A 15,811-nucleotide genomic window follows, 5' to 3' on the forward strand; every position below is an offset into this window, starting at 1 on the left:
ATCTTGAAATTTTTAATCAAGAAAATCAGACACCGTTTCATGGGAAATCAGGATCTCAAAATCCATTTGGCGCTACACCTGTAACCAACCCTGTGCTTTCGCCGGTGCTTCTGAAAGCCGAATGGTGTACGTCCCCATCGGAATCAGTCTCGAATACACTCTGTAGTAGCTTGTCTCCAGTCGGCTGTCATTTATACTTGTGTTTGTAATTATGGCGGCCGCACGGTGACCTGCGGGACAGCTGTCATCCTCTAAGCACAGGAGGGCTGTCCATACGACCACTGGAAATGATACATGGATTCCTCCCCCAAAGACAATTTCCTGAAGAGGCATCCGCACAGCACGGTGCACAGAGTTGAGTTTCGGTGGCCGCCACTCACAGCGTTCAGGCTGGTTCGTGTCACCGTGGTGTGGCAAGGAGAGGCCCTGCCGTCGGGAGATCGGAGGACCTCGGTTCAGGTTCCAATGGCATCCGACTCCATTCGTGCCACCCTGGGCGAGCGACTCCTGTCTTTGAGCCTCCGTGTCTGCATCTGGGGGAAGGCGTGTGCCCTGCCCCCTCCCCCAGACTGCTCTGTGCGTCAGATCACAGGACACCTCGTGACCCTGGAGGTCAGAGCCCCGAACGAAAGTCAGGGGCCGCCAAAGAGCCATTCCTCTCTTCTCCTTTTGCAAATTCGGGAGTTACCTGCTCGGTCATCCTTTCCTGCCCTCAGCGGGGACTGGGGGATACGCTCATCTGTGTCCGGCTGTGAGAGGTATGACCTGTGAGTCCTACCATCCCCTCTGTGGTCCCACGACCACCTGAGAAGTCGTGACGGAGAACGGAGCATGGGGATGGGGGACAGCGAAGTGGAGACCGACAGCGTTCCCTGGACAAAGCACTCGCTGAGTGACTTCAGGCATGACTGACAGCTCTGGAGAAACCTGCAGGGTCACCTCGGGTGGTCCTGCGCCTGACTGTCATGCCCAGAGTCACTATTTGGAAGGACCGGACTCAGCATGAGGCCACACCCCTGTCCTTCTGGTCCCCGTGAAGTAGAACGAACACACTGTGCCCCTCCGTGCTGAAAACCTCCTATGGAGTCAAACTCTCACTGTGTGTACTTTTAGGTAAATGATTACATTGTGGGAAAATAGGATTTAAACTACAGTTTAGTCATCTGTAGCTTTAAATTTGTTTCAAACTATGTACTTAATTGAGAATAAGTGCACTTGGTTAAAATACTTTTGATTATTTGAAAGTAGTTTGTTTTAATTTACTTTTGTACGTAGTCGTTAAAATTATGATATATAAGATTTTATATTTCTCTGCAACGTGAATAAAGAAAGCATCAGCAAAGGAGTAAATTTTCATTAAGTCATTTCCATCCATACCCAATCTTCTCTGGAAAATAAAGCTTTTAATAAAGTCTTATTTAGGCTAACCTGTCCATAATTTGATATTCTTACCTTTTTAAAAAAAAATTAGCCCTGGCTGGTGTAGGTCAGTGGATTGAGCACGGGCCTATAAACCAGAGGATCAAGGTTCGATTCCCAGTCAGGGCACATGCCTGGGTTGCAGGCCAGTTCCCAGCAGGGGACACATGAGAGGCAACCACACATTGATATTTCTCTCCCTCTCTCCTTCACTTCCCCTCTAAAGATAAATTAATAAAATCTTGTTGAAAAATTATTGATTTACTTGAGAGAGACATCAATTTGTTGTTCCACTCACTGATGCACTCATTGGTTGATTCTTGTAAGTGCCCTGACCAGGAATTGAACCTGCAACTTTGGTGTATCAAGACGATGCTCTAACCACCCGAGATACCCAGCCAGGGCAAGGCTTCAGCTTTTTACCCCCTCACTCCATGATGTTTTACACAGATGTGCCCATTTTCACCCCACGCCACGGACTCAGGACTCTCACCGACGCCTCCCACCCCCCAACCAGCCCGTGATCACGGCAGTCGGAGAACTGCTTTCTAGGGTGGCCAGGGCCTGCTTCTCTGTCACCTCCGATACCCGCACCGAGAGCTCGTTCACCTGCAGCCACTGCGGAAGTCAGCGAGGCACCGTGGCCAGGACAGGCTTACAGCCGGCACGCGTGACGGATGCCACAGTCCGCACAATGGGACCCGGGTCTTCTTCCCCAGACAGACCAGCACGTGACCTCCCACAGACGCCTTTCCCTCTCTGAGCCCTGTTTCCTGACCTGTAAAACTCACTGCGAAGGACATATATCCAGAATATAGCAAGAACTTCTAAAACTCAACAGTAGGGAAAATGGCTAAAAGATGTAAACAGATACTTTGCCAAAGAATATGGACAGGTATTGTTGCTAAGGCTGCTGTAACCCAATGCCACGAACCGGGCGGTTTAATAAAACTAGCAAAGCCCCGTCTCACAGTTCCGGAGGTGAGAAGTCCAAGGGACACAGGTGTGGGCAGGGCCGTGCGAGGCAGGGTCTGCTCTGCTGCTCTCTCCTGGCTTCCGCAGCAGTGCCGCTGTCCTTGGCGCTCCCTGGCCTGCCGACTTTGGCCTTCATCGTCACGTGGTGCTCGCCCTGTCTGCACACATCTGTGTCTGAATTTATGCAAATATCAGTCACACTGGTGTTCACAGACATAGGACTCTCACGAACATCAGCATCCCCCCCACAGTCACATCTTGAATCATCTGCAAAGATCCTATTTCTGAAGTCCGGCCGGGAGGGGACACCAAGCAACCTATAAAAAAAGATGGCAAATGGAGAGATACTCCACATCCTTAGTTGTTGGGGAAATTTCTCTGAATCGGCAATGAAGGAAATATTATCTTCTGATAATGCCCCCCACTCTGTAGAACCTGTGTGGGCCTCTGTGGAAATTTAAAAACAACAGAAGGAGGAGGAAGAGGAGCGGGAGGGGAGGGAGAGAGGGAGGAGGGGGAAAGAGTGACGATGACGAATGCCTCCGGTGGACACACCTGAGATGTGAACCTGCTCATCTCCCACATGGCTCAGCCACATCAGGGTCACATGGTCTCAACGTTACTGCAAAATGACTGAGTTCTGTTTTCCACAAGTGACCTTGGCCGCTCCAGGGCCCTGAGTGAAGGCAAATGAAGGGGAACCTCAATTCCAAGACCATGACTGTGGTCTGTTAGACTCACTGCTAATCCCAAAGCACGACACCCAGGCCTGGGAGGCAGAGACGCGCCTCCAGGTGCAGACCTCTCGCCTCAGTCACCAAACTGCTCACGGTGGACGAAACACAAGGGTGTCCGCTCCGCCACCAGCCCTCTGGACAGCTGCCCACCTCGAGTCCTATTTCAGGCTGTGTCTGCTTGGAACTGCCCCCCCCCTTCTGCCCCCGACTTCCTTTTCACTCTGATTCACAGAACGTAAGGGAGGGCAATAAGGGAGTCAGAGGCATTTCTGTATGACTTGGCCCGGATCTCGTCACCCACACTCCAGAGGACGGAGCACAAGCTGGGGCCTCGGACCCACCAGGGTTGGTCCTAGAATCGCAAGGAGGCAGCCAAGGTGACAAGACCCACGGCCACCAAGACACATAACGCCAATAAGCCAGCTGCATTTATGAGGATGCTGTGGAATAATCAGAGTAAGTTTATTTCTGAGTTACTTAAGGGTCATGAACGAGAAATGTGACTCTTCTGTTATAGGAACAGTAGTAAAATACAGTACACAGGAATGTCCTTTGCGGGATAAAGACAAAACCTAGCAATTTTAAATACAAAGGTGAATCTACTCAATAAGAAATTCTGTTAATAAGAAAAATATATGCCCCATGTCTTTCTTACACACTGTACAAAATAAAATATTGCACCTTTAAGTCCTATAAAGTATATACAAAGAGTATCTTACAAAACGGTCTCTCTCTTAATTTAAAAACCTTCCACAGTCAAGTGCGGACTGATGCTCGGTGAGGTGCGGGGCTGGCGCGTCCGAGCCACGCCCCCGTCCCATCGCGGCCGCCGCCCCTCCACGTACAGTAGTGTTCATCACAGTGTCGGCGAGGCTGAAGTGGGGGGGCCCCGACACTCGGACCCGGTGCAGAGACCCAGTGAGGGTGTCCACAGACAAGCCAAACGTGCCGCTCACTTACGAGTGACCAGGGATGAGATCCGGTGCTGCCCGCTTCCTCGGGTCCCTTTGCTGTCGTGGGTACAGGCTGCTGGGACAATGAACTGAAGACGCAGGAACACTTATTTTGGGTTGTGGGACAGCGAAAGCCGTACCTGGTGCAACGTGCGGGACCGAGCCCTGTAACGTGTTAAACCAGCCTCAGAACGGACGGTTTACGGCGACACCCAAACTATTCGGCAGCAACGCTGACTCCAAACCTGGACGTCACCCCTGACGCCAGCGCTGGCCTGAGGGAACCCAACCCGAGTCTGAGCCGACCTGGCCCCAGCCCTCGGTCCCTCAGCCGCAACCCTAACTCCACTTCCAATCCAACCAAACCCAATCCTGAAACGAAAACGCACTCTAAACGCAGTCCCCAAACCCTGTCTCGAACCCTCGGCCTACCAGTAACTTCCAGCCTAACTCTGATCTCGCTTTGGAGTTGCTGAAAAAAAAAAAAAATGAATTCCAATTAAAAAACAATTATGTACCATCAACAATTTTTTTCAACTCCCATGTTTCATATTTAGATTACTTTCTTATACTTTTTCCAGAATGAAAACCCTCAGGAATACCACTTTATGCATAAATTAGGTGTGATCAGCCTTTCATTTTCTGTTTGTGTGCAAGAAAGTAGCACTCGGAAAGTTTCATTCACAGCCCTTCCAGCGTCGACTACACTTCAAAGTCAGTAGAAAACGTTGCCCTTCGCTCTCCTTCGGTTCCCAAGGGGCCTTGTTGGGTCTTGGGGAGGTTCGTGCAGTTGTGAAAACGGCAGCGGGTTCTCGAAGAGCGAGGACCAGGTGCCCCCCACCTGGACGATCCTGGGACCAGTCGGTGTTTCCAGCCCGGGCAGAGTGACTGTCTCTTTTCTCACAGATGAAACTGAAGGATCCACAGAAGTCCCACAAGGGCCAACGTAGGAGGAAGTGCCGGCCAGAGCTTCTACCAACGTAACTGCCTTATGAACGTTCAGAAACCGCCACACTCGAGAGAAGAGGAAGCCATCGCTGTGGTCGCTTGTGGTGTCCCCAAGGCCCCGGATGCTGTGCGCTATCTCGTCCGCGCGTCCTGGGAAGCAGCAGGATGTGGCCTCCCAGGGGTGGCCCTTGGTGTCGCCTGCTGAGAGGGAGCCGAGGCGGTCCCGCTCGCGCGTCGGGCTGGTCCGGGAGAACAAGGAGACTCACGGCGGGGGCTGGACCAGGATGGGACGGCGGGCCCAGCGTTTCTGAAGAAATGCACGCGTGCGGACCAGCTGCGTGGCGGAGAGAGCTCGGGCGCCCCGTCTCGTCCTCACAGCCAGCAGCCCGGCCGCCCCTCCCGAGGCTCACCGGGCCCGGCAGGATGCGCAGCACCTCCGCCGGTACAGGTCCAGCGAGCACAGACCGAGATGCTTCACAGACGGACAGTAGTAAGTTGTGTCTGTGCAGTTCCCTGTGAACAAAAGACAACAAAGCGAAAACAAACCCATGGGCGTTGGACACGCAGCTGATGAAGAGGCCGAGCCAAACACCGTCGGCTTCTGTGAAAAGCACAGGTGGAGAGCGCCGGGCACTGGGGAGAACGTGGGCTTGTGCCCGGGCGGCCGCTCTGCGCCGGTCGGAAGTGCACCACACCCGCTGCTGGGCACTGCTTCCCGCTCCCCAGGGACCTCGCGGCCCCTCGGGCCCCGGCTGCCCCTCTCAGCACCCAGAGCAGCACCACTTGGCTTTCGCAGGGTCCCAGGCCCCTTGTAAAACTGACGAAGGCCATGACCCTCCCCCTAACAGAAATACATGTATGATCAAACTTCCCGAGTAACATCAGGGCATCTGCTACCTGCTCAGTCCTGTCCACGGATCCCTGTCGAAGGGATGAGACTACCAGGCGCAGCCGCAGCCCATGCTTGTTAGAAGGCAGTGAGCGGTGCCCCTGGAGCCCTACTGACTCAACCGCCGTGTCTCTGAAGAGCACAGTGTTGCACGCACGTCAAAGCAGCTCATGTCCCGTCCCACACGCCAGGTGCACCCTGAGTGAGCCCTCAGACACGACACTGACGAGGTACCCACGTGAGGGTCTGGCTGAAGCAGGGTTTTGGGGGGGGCAGTCGTGATACCTGGGAGGGGTACATACTGTCACAGGAAGGCCCCCCGCAGTGCTGCCAGGACGCCGGCTTCTTCCTGGGCTGGCAGTGCCTCTCGGGCACGGGCCTGCAGCTCCTGGTGTGCACACAGTTCACTCTCCGGGACTGGAAGCCCCGGCCGCAGGCCGCCGTGCAGGGCCTCCACGGGCCAGCGTGCCAGCACGCGTCACAGGCCCCCGGCGAGCAGTCCCTCCCAGACGTAGATCTGATGTGGAAGTAGCAAAAAAATAAATAAATAAAGGAAAAACGGGAAAAGTGAGCGTCACTCCTTGCTGGGAGTCAGGCCATTCAGCGGACCACATTTTCAACGTATCACACGTTTGGATGATTAGCGCCCAGGGTATCAGGAAGCGGGTTTGCAGGGCTCATGGCGGGGCTACCATGGCCGTAACGGAGGCAGCGACGGCATGTTACCACTAACTCCCACACCAACTCACGGCACGCACCTCGAACGACGCATTTGGGTCAGGAAGGAAAGAATGACTCACACTCTAAATCTGTCAGCGCACTTTCAGTCCTGTCTGTATCAGCACCTGGGGCACACGTTTATATTCTCGTGTAGCTATGAATTTGCATGTGCGCCATGTAGTAGGCTACAAGAAATCCTGTCGTGTGCATTCCGGCCGCAGCAGGCCCTGCAGTCAGACCTGACGGAGACCACTGCAAAGGAGGAAGCTGCCTCTGGCTCCTTCCGCTTTACGACAGAACTGGAAGTTAATGAACGCTCTCTGATTTTTTAAGAGGTGTTTTTACCCTTGGAGCCACCTTGGTGGGGCCACTTTGGGGTGGGTGCCCTTGTTCTGTAGGCCAGGGCTCCTGGACTGTCTATTCCCACCGCCCCCTCCCCCCCAAAGCTGACCGTCAAAGCACACTAGCTTGACTGGTTCGATAACTGTCTCTCTCCCGTGAATCTGGGAGTTGCTGGAGTCTGGGGTGGTGGGGGCCCTATTTGGCCACACAGGTGAGAGCGGTGGGGAAAAAAGAAGAGACAGTATTTCAGAAAGAACAAAGAATGAAGCAGAAACAGAGCTGCAAAAATGAGGGGTGAAAAGCCCCGCACGGCCACTCCTGCCTTGGTTACAGTCCTTCCTGAGGTCTGAGTGCATCCCCCCTTCGGATTCCACAAGGAGCGCTGAAACTACACTGGCAATGTAGTAAGATCAAACTGTGATACCCTGAAATTCTCTGAGGGAAGCAATGCCCAGATCAGCCAGGAGGGGGAGACTCCATCCAAGCGTTTACACAACACTCACAGCAAACTGGTTATGGGATTTATGGGGGGGGGGACCACGGGAGGGGGCCTTTGTCTTTCTTTGGACAAACTTGTGTTTCTTCAGACACCAAGGCAGACACTGAGTGCCCCTCAGCTGTCGCCCGACACAGAGATCAGCGTCTCTACTCAGAAGGTTAAAGAAATATTCAAAGAATGCACAAAATATATGTTTAAAAGGACACCAAACTGTCGTGCCCACGTGTGGGCTGGGCCCGTCTTCATAAGAAATCTCGCGCCCTCTCTGCATACATCTTCATGCCTCTGGACGTTCGACATCCACATCATGTGGAACGATCAGTAGCACGCATTACTTCCTTCCACTGGAATGCACACTATTGGGGCGGCGGGAGGGGCTGCTGGCGCGGGCTGCTACCTGTTTCTTCCATCCTCGCAGCCGGAGTCCGAGCTGTTGTGCTGACAGACCACTGGATGCTGCTGTATCCTCGCGGCCGCTTGGCTCAGGCAGCGTCCAGGACACTGGAAGGGAAGCACAGCGCAGGGACGCAACCCTGTGAGCTCACGCCCGCCACCTACAGGCCAGAGAGGGGTAGACAGGCAGCACCCAAACTGCCCCAACAGCACCGTGATCCTGCGTGATCTTGGACTTGAGCAGCCTCCAGAACTGCGGGGAAATAAATTCCCGCTGTGGAAGGCACCCAGTCTGTGGTATGTTGCTAAGGCCATCCTAGAAGACTGATGTAGCTCCCTACACAGTGCTTGAAAATTGTTTCCAAATGCTTTTCTGGTAACATTAGTTAAGGCGGCCTTTGGGACCAGGGGGTCGGCACTCCGCTGCCCACGTAGCTAGTGCTCTTTGCTCCTTTCCTCGAAGCCCGCACCTCTCTGCCGCCCCAGACCAGGCCACCTCGCAGCTCCGGGGGCCAAAGGTCCCAACCTCGGTGCACTGTCGTACGGAAAGCCAGAGAGACCCTGTGATTTTCAAATGTGACCCCTGACATCAGACACACACATTTGTTTTAGAGACAGATCAGATCCCCCCCAAATTAAAAAATAAGTATTAGATGATTTCACCTATGTGTGAAATCTAAAGAACAAAATAAACCAACACACAAAATAGAAACGGACTCGTAGACACAGAGAACAGATAGTTGCTGGGGGTGGCTGGTAAAAAAATAAGTGAAGGGATTGAGAAGTACAGTTGGTAGCTACAGAAAATGAAAAGTACATCATAGGGAATAGACTCAAGAACATGTAATAACTGGGGGGGGGGCCAGGAGGGTAGTGGAAATACGGGGGGATCACTGGGAAACCACAGGACCGTCTAACCGCTGTGCTGTACACCTGACGCACAGTGCACGGACGGTCAAGTGTCACTGATAAATAAAAAAGCTGAAAGTCTATTAAGAACGGGTGATGATGGGGGCGGTGCTGAGCTCTACCTGGCCCCCCGGTTCGACGACGCATGGGTGGCTGGTGCATGGTCTTCTCCCCGGAGGCTTGCCTTTGGGGTCGCATGCTGCTGCGGGCAGCGCCCACACGGAGCCGCTGGCCTTTGTGCGCTTACACGCCACGCGCCGGACGCGGAATCCTGTGCCGCAGGACACGGAGCACTCGGACCACGAGCTGGCGAACCACCTGGGGACGAAAACTATAGGAGCTTAGTGAGGACTGGGATGGCGGGCCAGTGCCGCATCTCAGAGAGCACGTGTCCAGCCTCTGTGGGAAGGGCCCGCGACACAGACGATGCCCGGCCTCACTCCCAGAGATGCAACTCAGGGAGGCAACGGGGTCACCAAGGAGAGATGGCCAACACGGGCTGGGGTAGAGCCGTCAGCAAGTATTAGAGACCTGTGTGGCCCCAGAGGGTAGAGCAGGAGATGAAATCAGGTGGAAATGTCAGAAAGGTAGATTTTGATGTATTGAAACCAAAGGGGAGAAAATGCTATTTTTAAAGCCACTATGTGGCTGTTCACTCAGCGAGAGAGTCACTCCTTACCTTATGTAATTGTCACGCTCTTCCCATTCTTACTGGGGAGACACCGGTGTCCATGGGGTTAAACAGCTAGGCTGTGGCTGAGTAGGTCACAAGCCAACAGAGCCGGGGTCTGTCTGACCCTCAAGTCACACCTGAGTGGTGGTAGAAGACTGAACTCGGAAGGGGACACCCGGGAGGCACTGGGCACCCTGTTCTGGAAGGCGTCTGAGCTGCACCTGGGATCTTGGGGCAAGGGGGACCCTAACCTGAGGCCTCAAACCTGAGCTTCCCCAAGGGGACCACGGACGTGGATGGGGAAGAATGGCATCTTTGTCACGCAGCTGTAATGGCAATGGCACATTTCCCTGAATTATAAAAATGAAAGGCACAAAGCACAGTAGTAGTAGCAAAACCTGTGATTTTGTTGCCAACAGATATTTTCGTGGGGCATCAGAATCGAGGCGGGCGCCTCCACATATCCTTTACGTCACCACCACTTCAGAAGTCATTTGCCACTAAATCTTCATCTTTAGGGCGTCACCAGAGAGGCGAACCCATTACAATAGCACACATTTTTATGATAGTTCAAAACTGGATTCAGTATCACTGGTTTTCCTTGAAACGAAAAACATTTCCTTTTACATATTTAAGAACCCATGTTCTGAGAAGAGAACCACAGGCTGGTGAAGACCCCTCCCCCTCCATTCAGAGGGGCTCTGGGGTCGACGACCTCTGTCACCCATTCTGGGTATGGCAGGGCGGGGGCAGTACAGCATTAAACACGCCTCTGTTTCCTTCTCTGTAAAACAGGGGCGACAGTACCTGCCTCGTAGGTTCGCGCTCAGTAAATGCAACTGTTATCATTGTTATTATTACCATTTCGTAGATTTGGGTGCCAAATATTTTGGTCAGTTATCTGCTAGGGACTAGGCTATAAAATCACTCATTCCCTCCCTCCACACATATTTTCAGAGAGTGCAGACTGAGGCCAGCATGGTGCTAAGGTCTAGGGATAGAGTGTGGAGCCAAACAGCCACAGATTTGCTGTCACAGAAACGACAGCCCAGTGGGAGACTGAGACAGACTGACTGCAATAAGAGCTTTGAAGAACAACGAGGAAATATAAAAAACACAGAGCACAGAGCCCTGGTTTAGGCTGGAGGGTGGAAGTCAGAGAAGGTTTCCCAGAAAAATAGATGCATAGAAATAACTACGGGAAAAGAGGGGGAACAGTGTTCTAGGTGGAGGGAACAGAATGTGCAAAGGCTCTGAGTCAGGAAGGAGAATGGCACAACTAAGGGAAAGAAAAACCCCAGTGCAGGTGGAGTGCAGACAACCAGGCTGGAAGAGAGAAGTGATGAGAAGCCTGAGGCCCAAGCATGGAGGGATCTTGAGTCTCTCACACATTCATTCCACCCGGCAGCAAACATTCGCTGAGCACCTGTCGTGTGTCAGGCGCTCCTCTTAGAAGAGGTAAAATCATGACAAAACTGTGCTTGAAAAGACAATTCTGCTTACAGAGTGGAAAGCGCCCCCTAGTGGGGGGGGAGAGGAGAACCAGGAGGCTCCTGGAACAAGGATGGCGTGGACCCCAGGGTGACAGTGGAAATGGACGAGAATGGACAGACGTGGGAGGACAAGGGGCATCTGGAAGGCACTGGGGACGTCGGTCGGGTACAGGGTGGGTTGAGCAGGAGTTTGATTTCAGGTGTTTTTAAATATTTTTTGGTTTGTATCGTCTATTCCATAGAAAGGTTGTTTGTGGCTTTACCTGCAGGAGTGGGGTCTGGTGAGCTACAGAGCACACAAGGAAGCCCCCGAGCTCAGCTCTATGAGGATGATCATAAGGAGCAGACAGCACCCCCGGGCGGCAGGAAGCTGCTTCTGGGGAGCGACTATAGGCAGAGGCTCTGAAACCAGGCCGTGTAACCTCAGCGGGTTTCCCACCTGTCACACGGAGAACTGGCTACGTCGACCTCCCAGGCACTTGTGACGTGACCCACCCAAGTCTTCTAGCAGAATGCCTGGCACAGAGTCCAAATTATGGTGCTTTTTAAAATAAGCAAAAACCCAGCACTGGCTGATGTAGTTCAGTGGATTGAACACCAGCCTGCAAACCACAGGATCGCCAGTTCTATTCCCAGTCAGGGAACATGCCTGGGTTGCGGGCCAGGTCCCCGGTAGGAGGTGCACAAGAGGCAACCACCCACTGATGTTCCTCTCCCTCTCTTTCTCCCTCCCTTCCTCTCTCTGTAAAAATAAATAAAATCTAAAAATATATATTAAAAAAACAAGCAAATACCCAGCACTGATGAGACTGGAAGAGGGGCTCCGCGTACCTCGAGGGGCAGTCCCGGATGTGGCAGGGCTGCCACCGGGCGCGGGGCTTCTGGAGGTGGCTGCAGAGGGCCTCGCCCACTTCCTGCCCGCCGGCCACCACACACTGGGGTCTCTGCGCTCGGCCTCCCTGGCGGCCACAGGTGGCAGAACACGGTGTCCAGTTACCAGGCTTCCAGAAGGGCTCTGCAGGAAGGAAGTGCAAGGTCACGACAGCCCCAAACGAGACACGACACTGGGCTGGACAGGACCTGGCCGAGGGCCACCGTGGGCTGTTTTCTGCTGAGCTGCTGCCTGTTTCTTTAAACAGCACACAGAGAGCCAGCGGTCATGGAGGGCAAGGGGGTCCTTCAAATCTCATTTTCCCCCGATGAACTTAGGGTAATAACTGGTGTGAGTGGCGGCCAGGAGGGGGCCCTTGGACCACGGCCTGGGACGGGGCTCTGGTAGGCCAGCTGGATCCGCCAGAAAAATCCCAGGGAGAGGAGCAGGTCCGCGGGAACCTCCTCAGCTTTCTCCAGCAGGGCCGGGAGGAGGACGGGGCGGGCGGCCTCTCCAGGGTGCTCCGGTGGGGTTCAGTGTCTCAGAAGTGGACCAGGTGGCCCGGCTGGGTGGCTCAGTGGGTTGGAGCATCATCCGTGCACCAAAAGGTTGTGGGTTCCATCCCTGATCAGGGTACACACAGGAGGCGACCAACCAACTAATGTTTCTTTTCTCTCTCCCTCGCCCCCCCACTTCTTCTGTGTAAAATCAGTAAACATAACCTTGAGTGAGGACTAAAAAAAGTGGATCAGGTGGAGAATGTAAGATGCCTCTGCAAGGACTAGGGCTTGAGTAGGAAGGTCAAAGGGGCACTGCCACCCCTTCTTCCTTCTCCACCGACGCTGACTCTAAGTTTCAGGTTCGTCCTGCCGCGGCACAAATGATTCTCCCAGAAGACATCTGGGCAGGCGAAATGGGGAGTGGCCTCCGGGAAGCGGAAGCCGACCACCGCCCTCGCCATGGTTACCGCTCTGGCATTCTCCGCCCACTGCCCACGGCCCCTCCCGCCCCTTTGACACGAGGTAAAGAGATGAGCTGGGACGTGACGAGGGCAGATCTGTGTGGGATCACAGAAGGCGCCAGGCTCCCTGGTAATCGTCACCGCAGCTGACAGCTACCAGCCGTGTCCACCGGCTCCCTCCCACCGCCAAGCGGTTCTCCAGTTGTTCCTCCCCAATGTCTGCATTTCCGTCCTAAGTTGCATGTGGCATCATTTACAAAGCAGGGGGGCCTAGCGTCATTGTTCATTTCAAACAATTTTTATAAATATCCAAGTTTATGGAGAACGTTCCCAAGGATAGGTATTAAATTAGGCACTGTAAAAACCTCAGTTTTTCATCTAATCCTTGCGTTCGTCTCACGAATCAGATGATTTGCACTTACACCCCATGTGTCAGGAGGTGGGGCTGTAGGGAGGTCACCAGTCTCCGTGGCCGGAGCCCCAATGAGTGGGATTGGGCCCCAGGGCGCCCCCTCCCTCCTTCCGCCACCTGAGGACTCAGCCCGGAGGTGCGGACTCGACCCAGGGAGCCAGCTGTCACCAGCCACGGATCTGTGGCCATCTGGTCTCTTGGACTCTCAGCCTCCAGAACCGTGAGAACTAAACATCTGGTGTGCAGAAGCCGCCTGGTGCACGGTATTTCATGGCAGCAGCCGGAACGGACTGGGGAGTACTCAAAGAACGGCCCAAAGTGGACGCTTACCCAGCAGGTGCAGGGCCGATGTTGCTGTCACCTTCCCGAGCGCGTTGGTGGCCCTGCAGACATAGGTTCCTCTGTTCTCCAGGGACACATTCTGCAGCCACAGGGATCCATTGACCAGCACGGAGACGTTGTCACCCAGAGGTCCCCCTCTCTTCACCCACCTAACCGTGGGCCGAGGGACACCTTCGGAAGAAAAACAAACATGACAAAGGCTGAGTCCTTTCAGAATGGACCGTATGACCAAAACTGCCAAGCAAGCATGTGGGGCACGGCTCGGACGAGGGGCTTGATCACCTGTAATGGGGGAAAATGTCTATCTCTGTCTCTGTAGCTTCATTACAACAGGCGGGGGCCCTAAAGGGCTCCCGTGGTCCATGGAGCACCTGATTGGTTTACGGGTCCTGTTGAGGAGGCGGAGCCAAAGCGGGTGGCACAGAAGGAAGAGGCGTTTGAAGTTGACATTGGGAGGGGGGGGTCAGGAAAGAGGAACCGGTGAAGCCTGGGTGAAAGTGCAGACAGTTGTCCCCAGGGCTGGGTGGTCACAAAGAAGTCTTTGGAAAGTGAAGCATCCAACGTGCATCTTTAAGCTGTTCTCTGTGCGCACACAGTGCGGTGCTCCTCCTCAGCAGGAGTGTGAACTGCTCGGGGGAAATGGGTGTTGTTCGTTAGCACTTTTGTAGAAGACGATCCTTTCAGGGAACAAGAAAACAGTGTGTCTGGGTGGGTGTCCTGAGGGGCGGGGACTGTAAGTAACATCGCTGGAGACAGAGGGGAGCACCAGGAACTGAAAGAATTTCTTTCCCCCAAACGTGAGGAAAAGGAAGGGGAGGAAGGATGAGGGTTAGGAGAGCAGGGAGCAGGCGATGCACTGAAAGAAGATACGCTGGGTGCCTCGGCCGTGACCCCTGAATCTATGGTCTTGCTTTAAAAATTTGCCACAGCCCTGGCCAGGTAGCTCAGCTGCTTAAGAGCATCATCTCAATACGCCAAGGTGGCAGGTTCGATCCCCGGTCAGGGCCCATACAAGAATCAACCAATGATGCCTCCGTAAGTGGAACAACAGATTGATGTTTCTCTCCTTCTCCTTTCCTCACTGTAAAAAAACAATCAATAAAAAACTTTTTTCATTCATAAAAAATTTGCCAAATGCTTGGTGATGGTGGATGTCTTGCTATGAGCAGGAACTAGTACAGAAAGTGGGTTTTGCCTCTCGGTTGATGGAGAGCAAAAGAGAGACAGAGCCAGAGGCAGAGTCAGCCCCCAAGGACGGGCACGAGTGGGCACTGGGGGCTTTGCGGGCTGCAAACTGGGGAACCGCAGGGGTCGGAGACAATCACACTTGAACCTGACCCTGAGAACGGCGAGGCTTGGCAACTGGGTTTGGACAGTGAGCGTCCTCCCGTGCAAGGGACGGCAGCGCACAAAACAAAACCCGGCGAGTTCTCATAGGCGCACAGGGAGGCCAAGGTCCTCCGGGCCGTGGAAGGAAGCATCCAGAGGCGTCGTGACCCGGGCGACCACTCCTGGAGCACCGAAGGGCCCAGGGGACACTCCAGGGGACCCTTCAGACCGCTGCTCTCCCAAACCTGCACACGCTTGCTCTGTTGAACAGCTGTACAATGTCAGAGAACGTTTCAACGTATTTATCTAACCCCAAAGACGGGCTATTTCCCCCAAGACACACGGCGCTGAAACACCCCGTACGCTCTCTCTCTCTGAGATGCTGAGATTATTCCTGGACGGCAACCGCTGTGGGAAAAAAACAGTCCAGGCCTGGAGGGACTAGGAAACGGCCCTCTCGAAAAGCCCGCACCTCCGGGCGTCTTTAAAACAGTCGGTGTTTAAAAACAGATTTCCTTCATTCCCGAAAGGCCGGTGAAATACATTCCTCACTGTCAGCTCCTTGGCCTGTTCAAACCGCTCTAGGATGCTGGATTTTCATCGCCACGTGCCGCACGGGTCCTTCCTGCGAACGGCTGCTGGCTCCAGCCACAACAGTCTGCTCCAGCCACAACGGGAGTCCTCGGACAGTCTGTATTTCTTCCCACAGGACAACTACAAGCGTAAGTCCCTATCAGGTCCCTCCAGGCTGTATGAGGACATGACGCTGCCCATCGATAAAATCAGAGGCAAACCATGCACAGCAGGCGAACCGCCAAAAAGGGAGCCGCTATAAATAGATGAGACGAAGAAACCAAGTTCACAGCCTCGGTGTCGCAGAAAACATCTCCATGCTCCCAGCACGAAGGACGCACCCCCCCTTCTCCACCGCAGGCTCCATCTGCCC

At 54.0% G+C, this 15,811-nt stretch overlaps 1 protein-coding gene across 4 annotated transcripts in view; it reads right to left on the reverse strand.

Moving 5' to 3' along the window:
• Positions 1-3,705: 3,705 nt before the first annotated feature.
• ADAMTSL3 (ADAMTS like 3) overlaps positions 3,706-15,811 on the reverse strand; it is a 143,075-nt gene continuing 130,969 nt past the window's right edge. For 3 of the 4 annotated variants that reach the window (XM_053658971.1, XM_053658968.1, XM_053658969.1), the window contains 6 exons: positions 13,525-13,707; positions 11,782-11,965; positions 8,907-9,102; positions 7,880-7,983; positions 6,224-6,438; positions 3,706-5,545 (listed from right to left, as the gene is read on the reverse strand). In XM_053658971.1, coding sequence (XP_053514946.1) covers positions 5,439-5,545; positions 6,224-6,438; positions 7,880-7,983; positions 8,907-9,102; positions 11,782-11,965; positions 13,525-13,707 — 989 coding nt within the window. In that variant the 3' untranslated portion in view covers positions 3,706-5,438. Of the gene's footprint in view, positions 5,546-6,206; positions 6,439-7,879; positions 7,984-8,906; positions 9,103-11,781; positions 11,966-13,524; positions 13,708-15,811 lie in introns of all 4 variants that reach the window. The other variant, XM_053658970.1, reaches the window with a different exon arrangement.

Source organism: Artibeus jamaicensis, unplaced genomic scaffold (assembly GCF_021234435.1).
Source record: "Artibeus jamaicensis isolate MK-2021 breed Jamaican fruit bat unplaced genomic scaffold, CSHL_Jam_final scaffold_612, whole genome shotgun sequence".
In the NCBI taxonomy this organism is placed as follows: domain Eukaryota; kingdom Metazoa; phylum Chordata; class Mammalia; order Chiroptera; family Phyllostomidae; genus Artibeus; species Artibeus jamaicensis.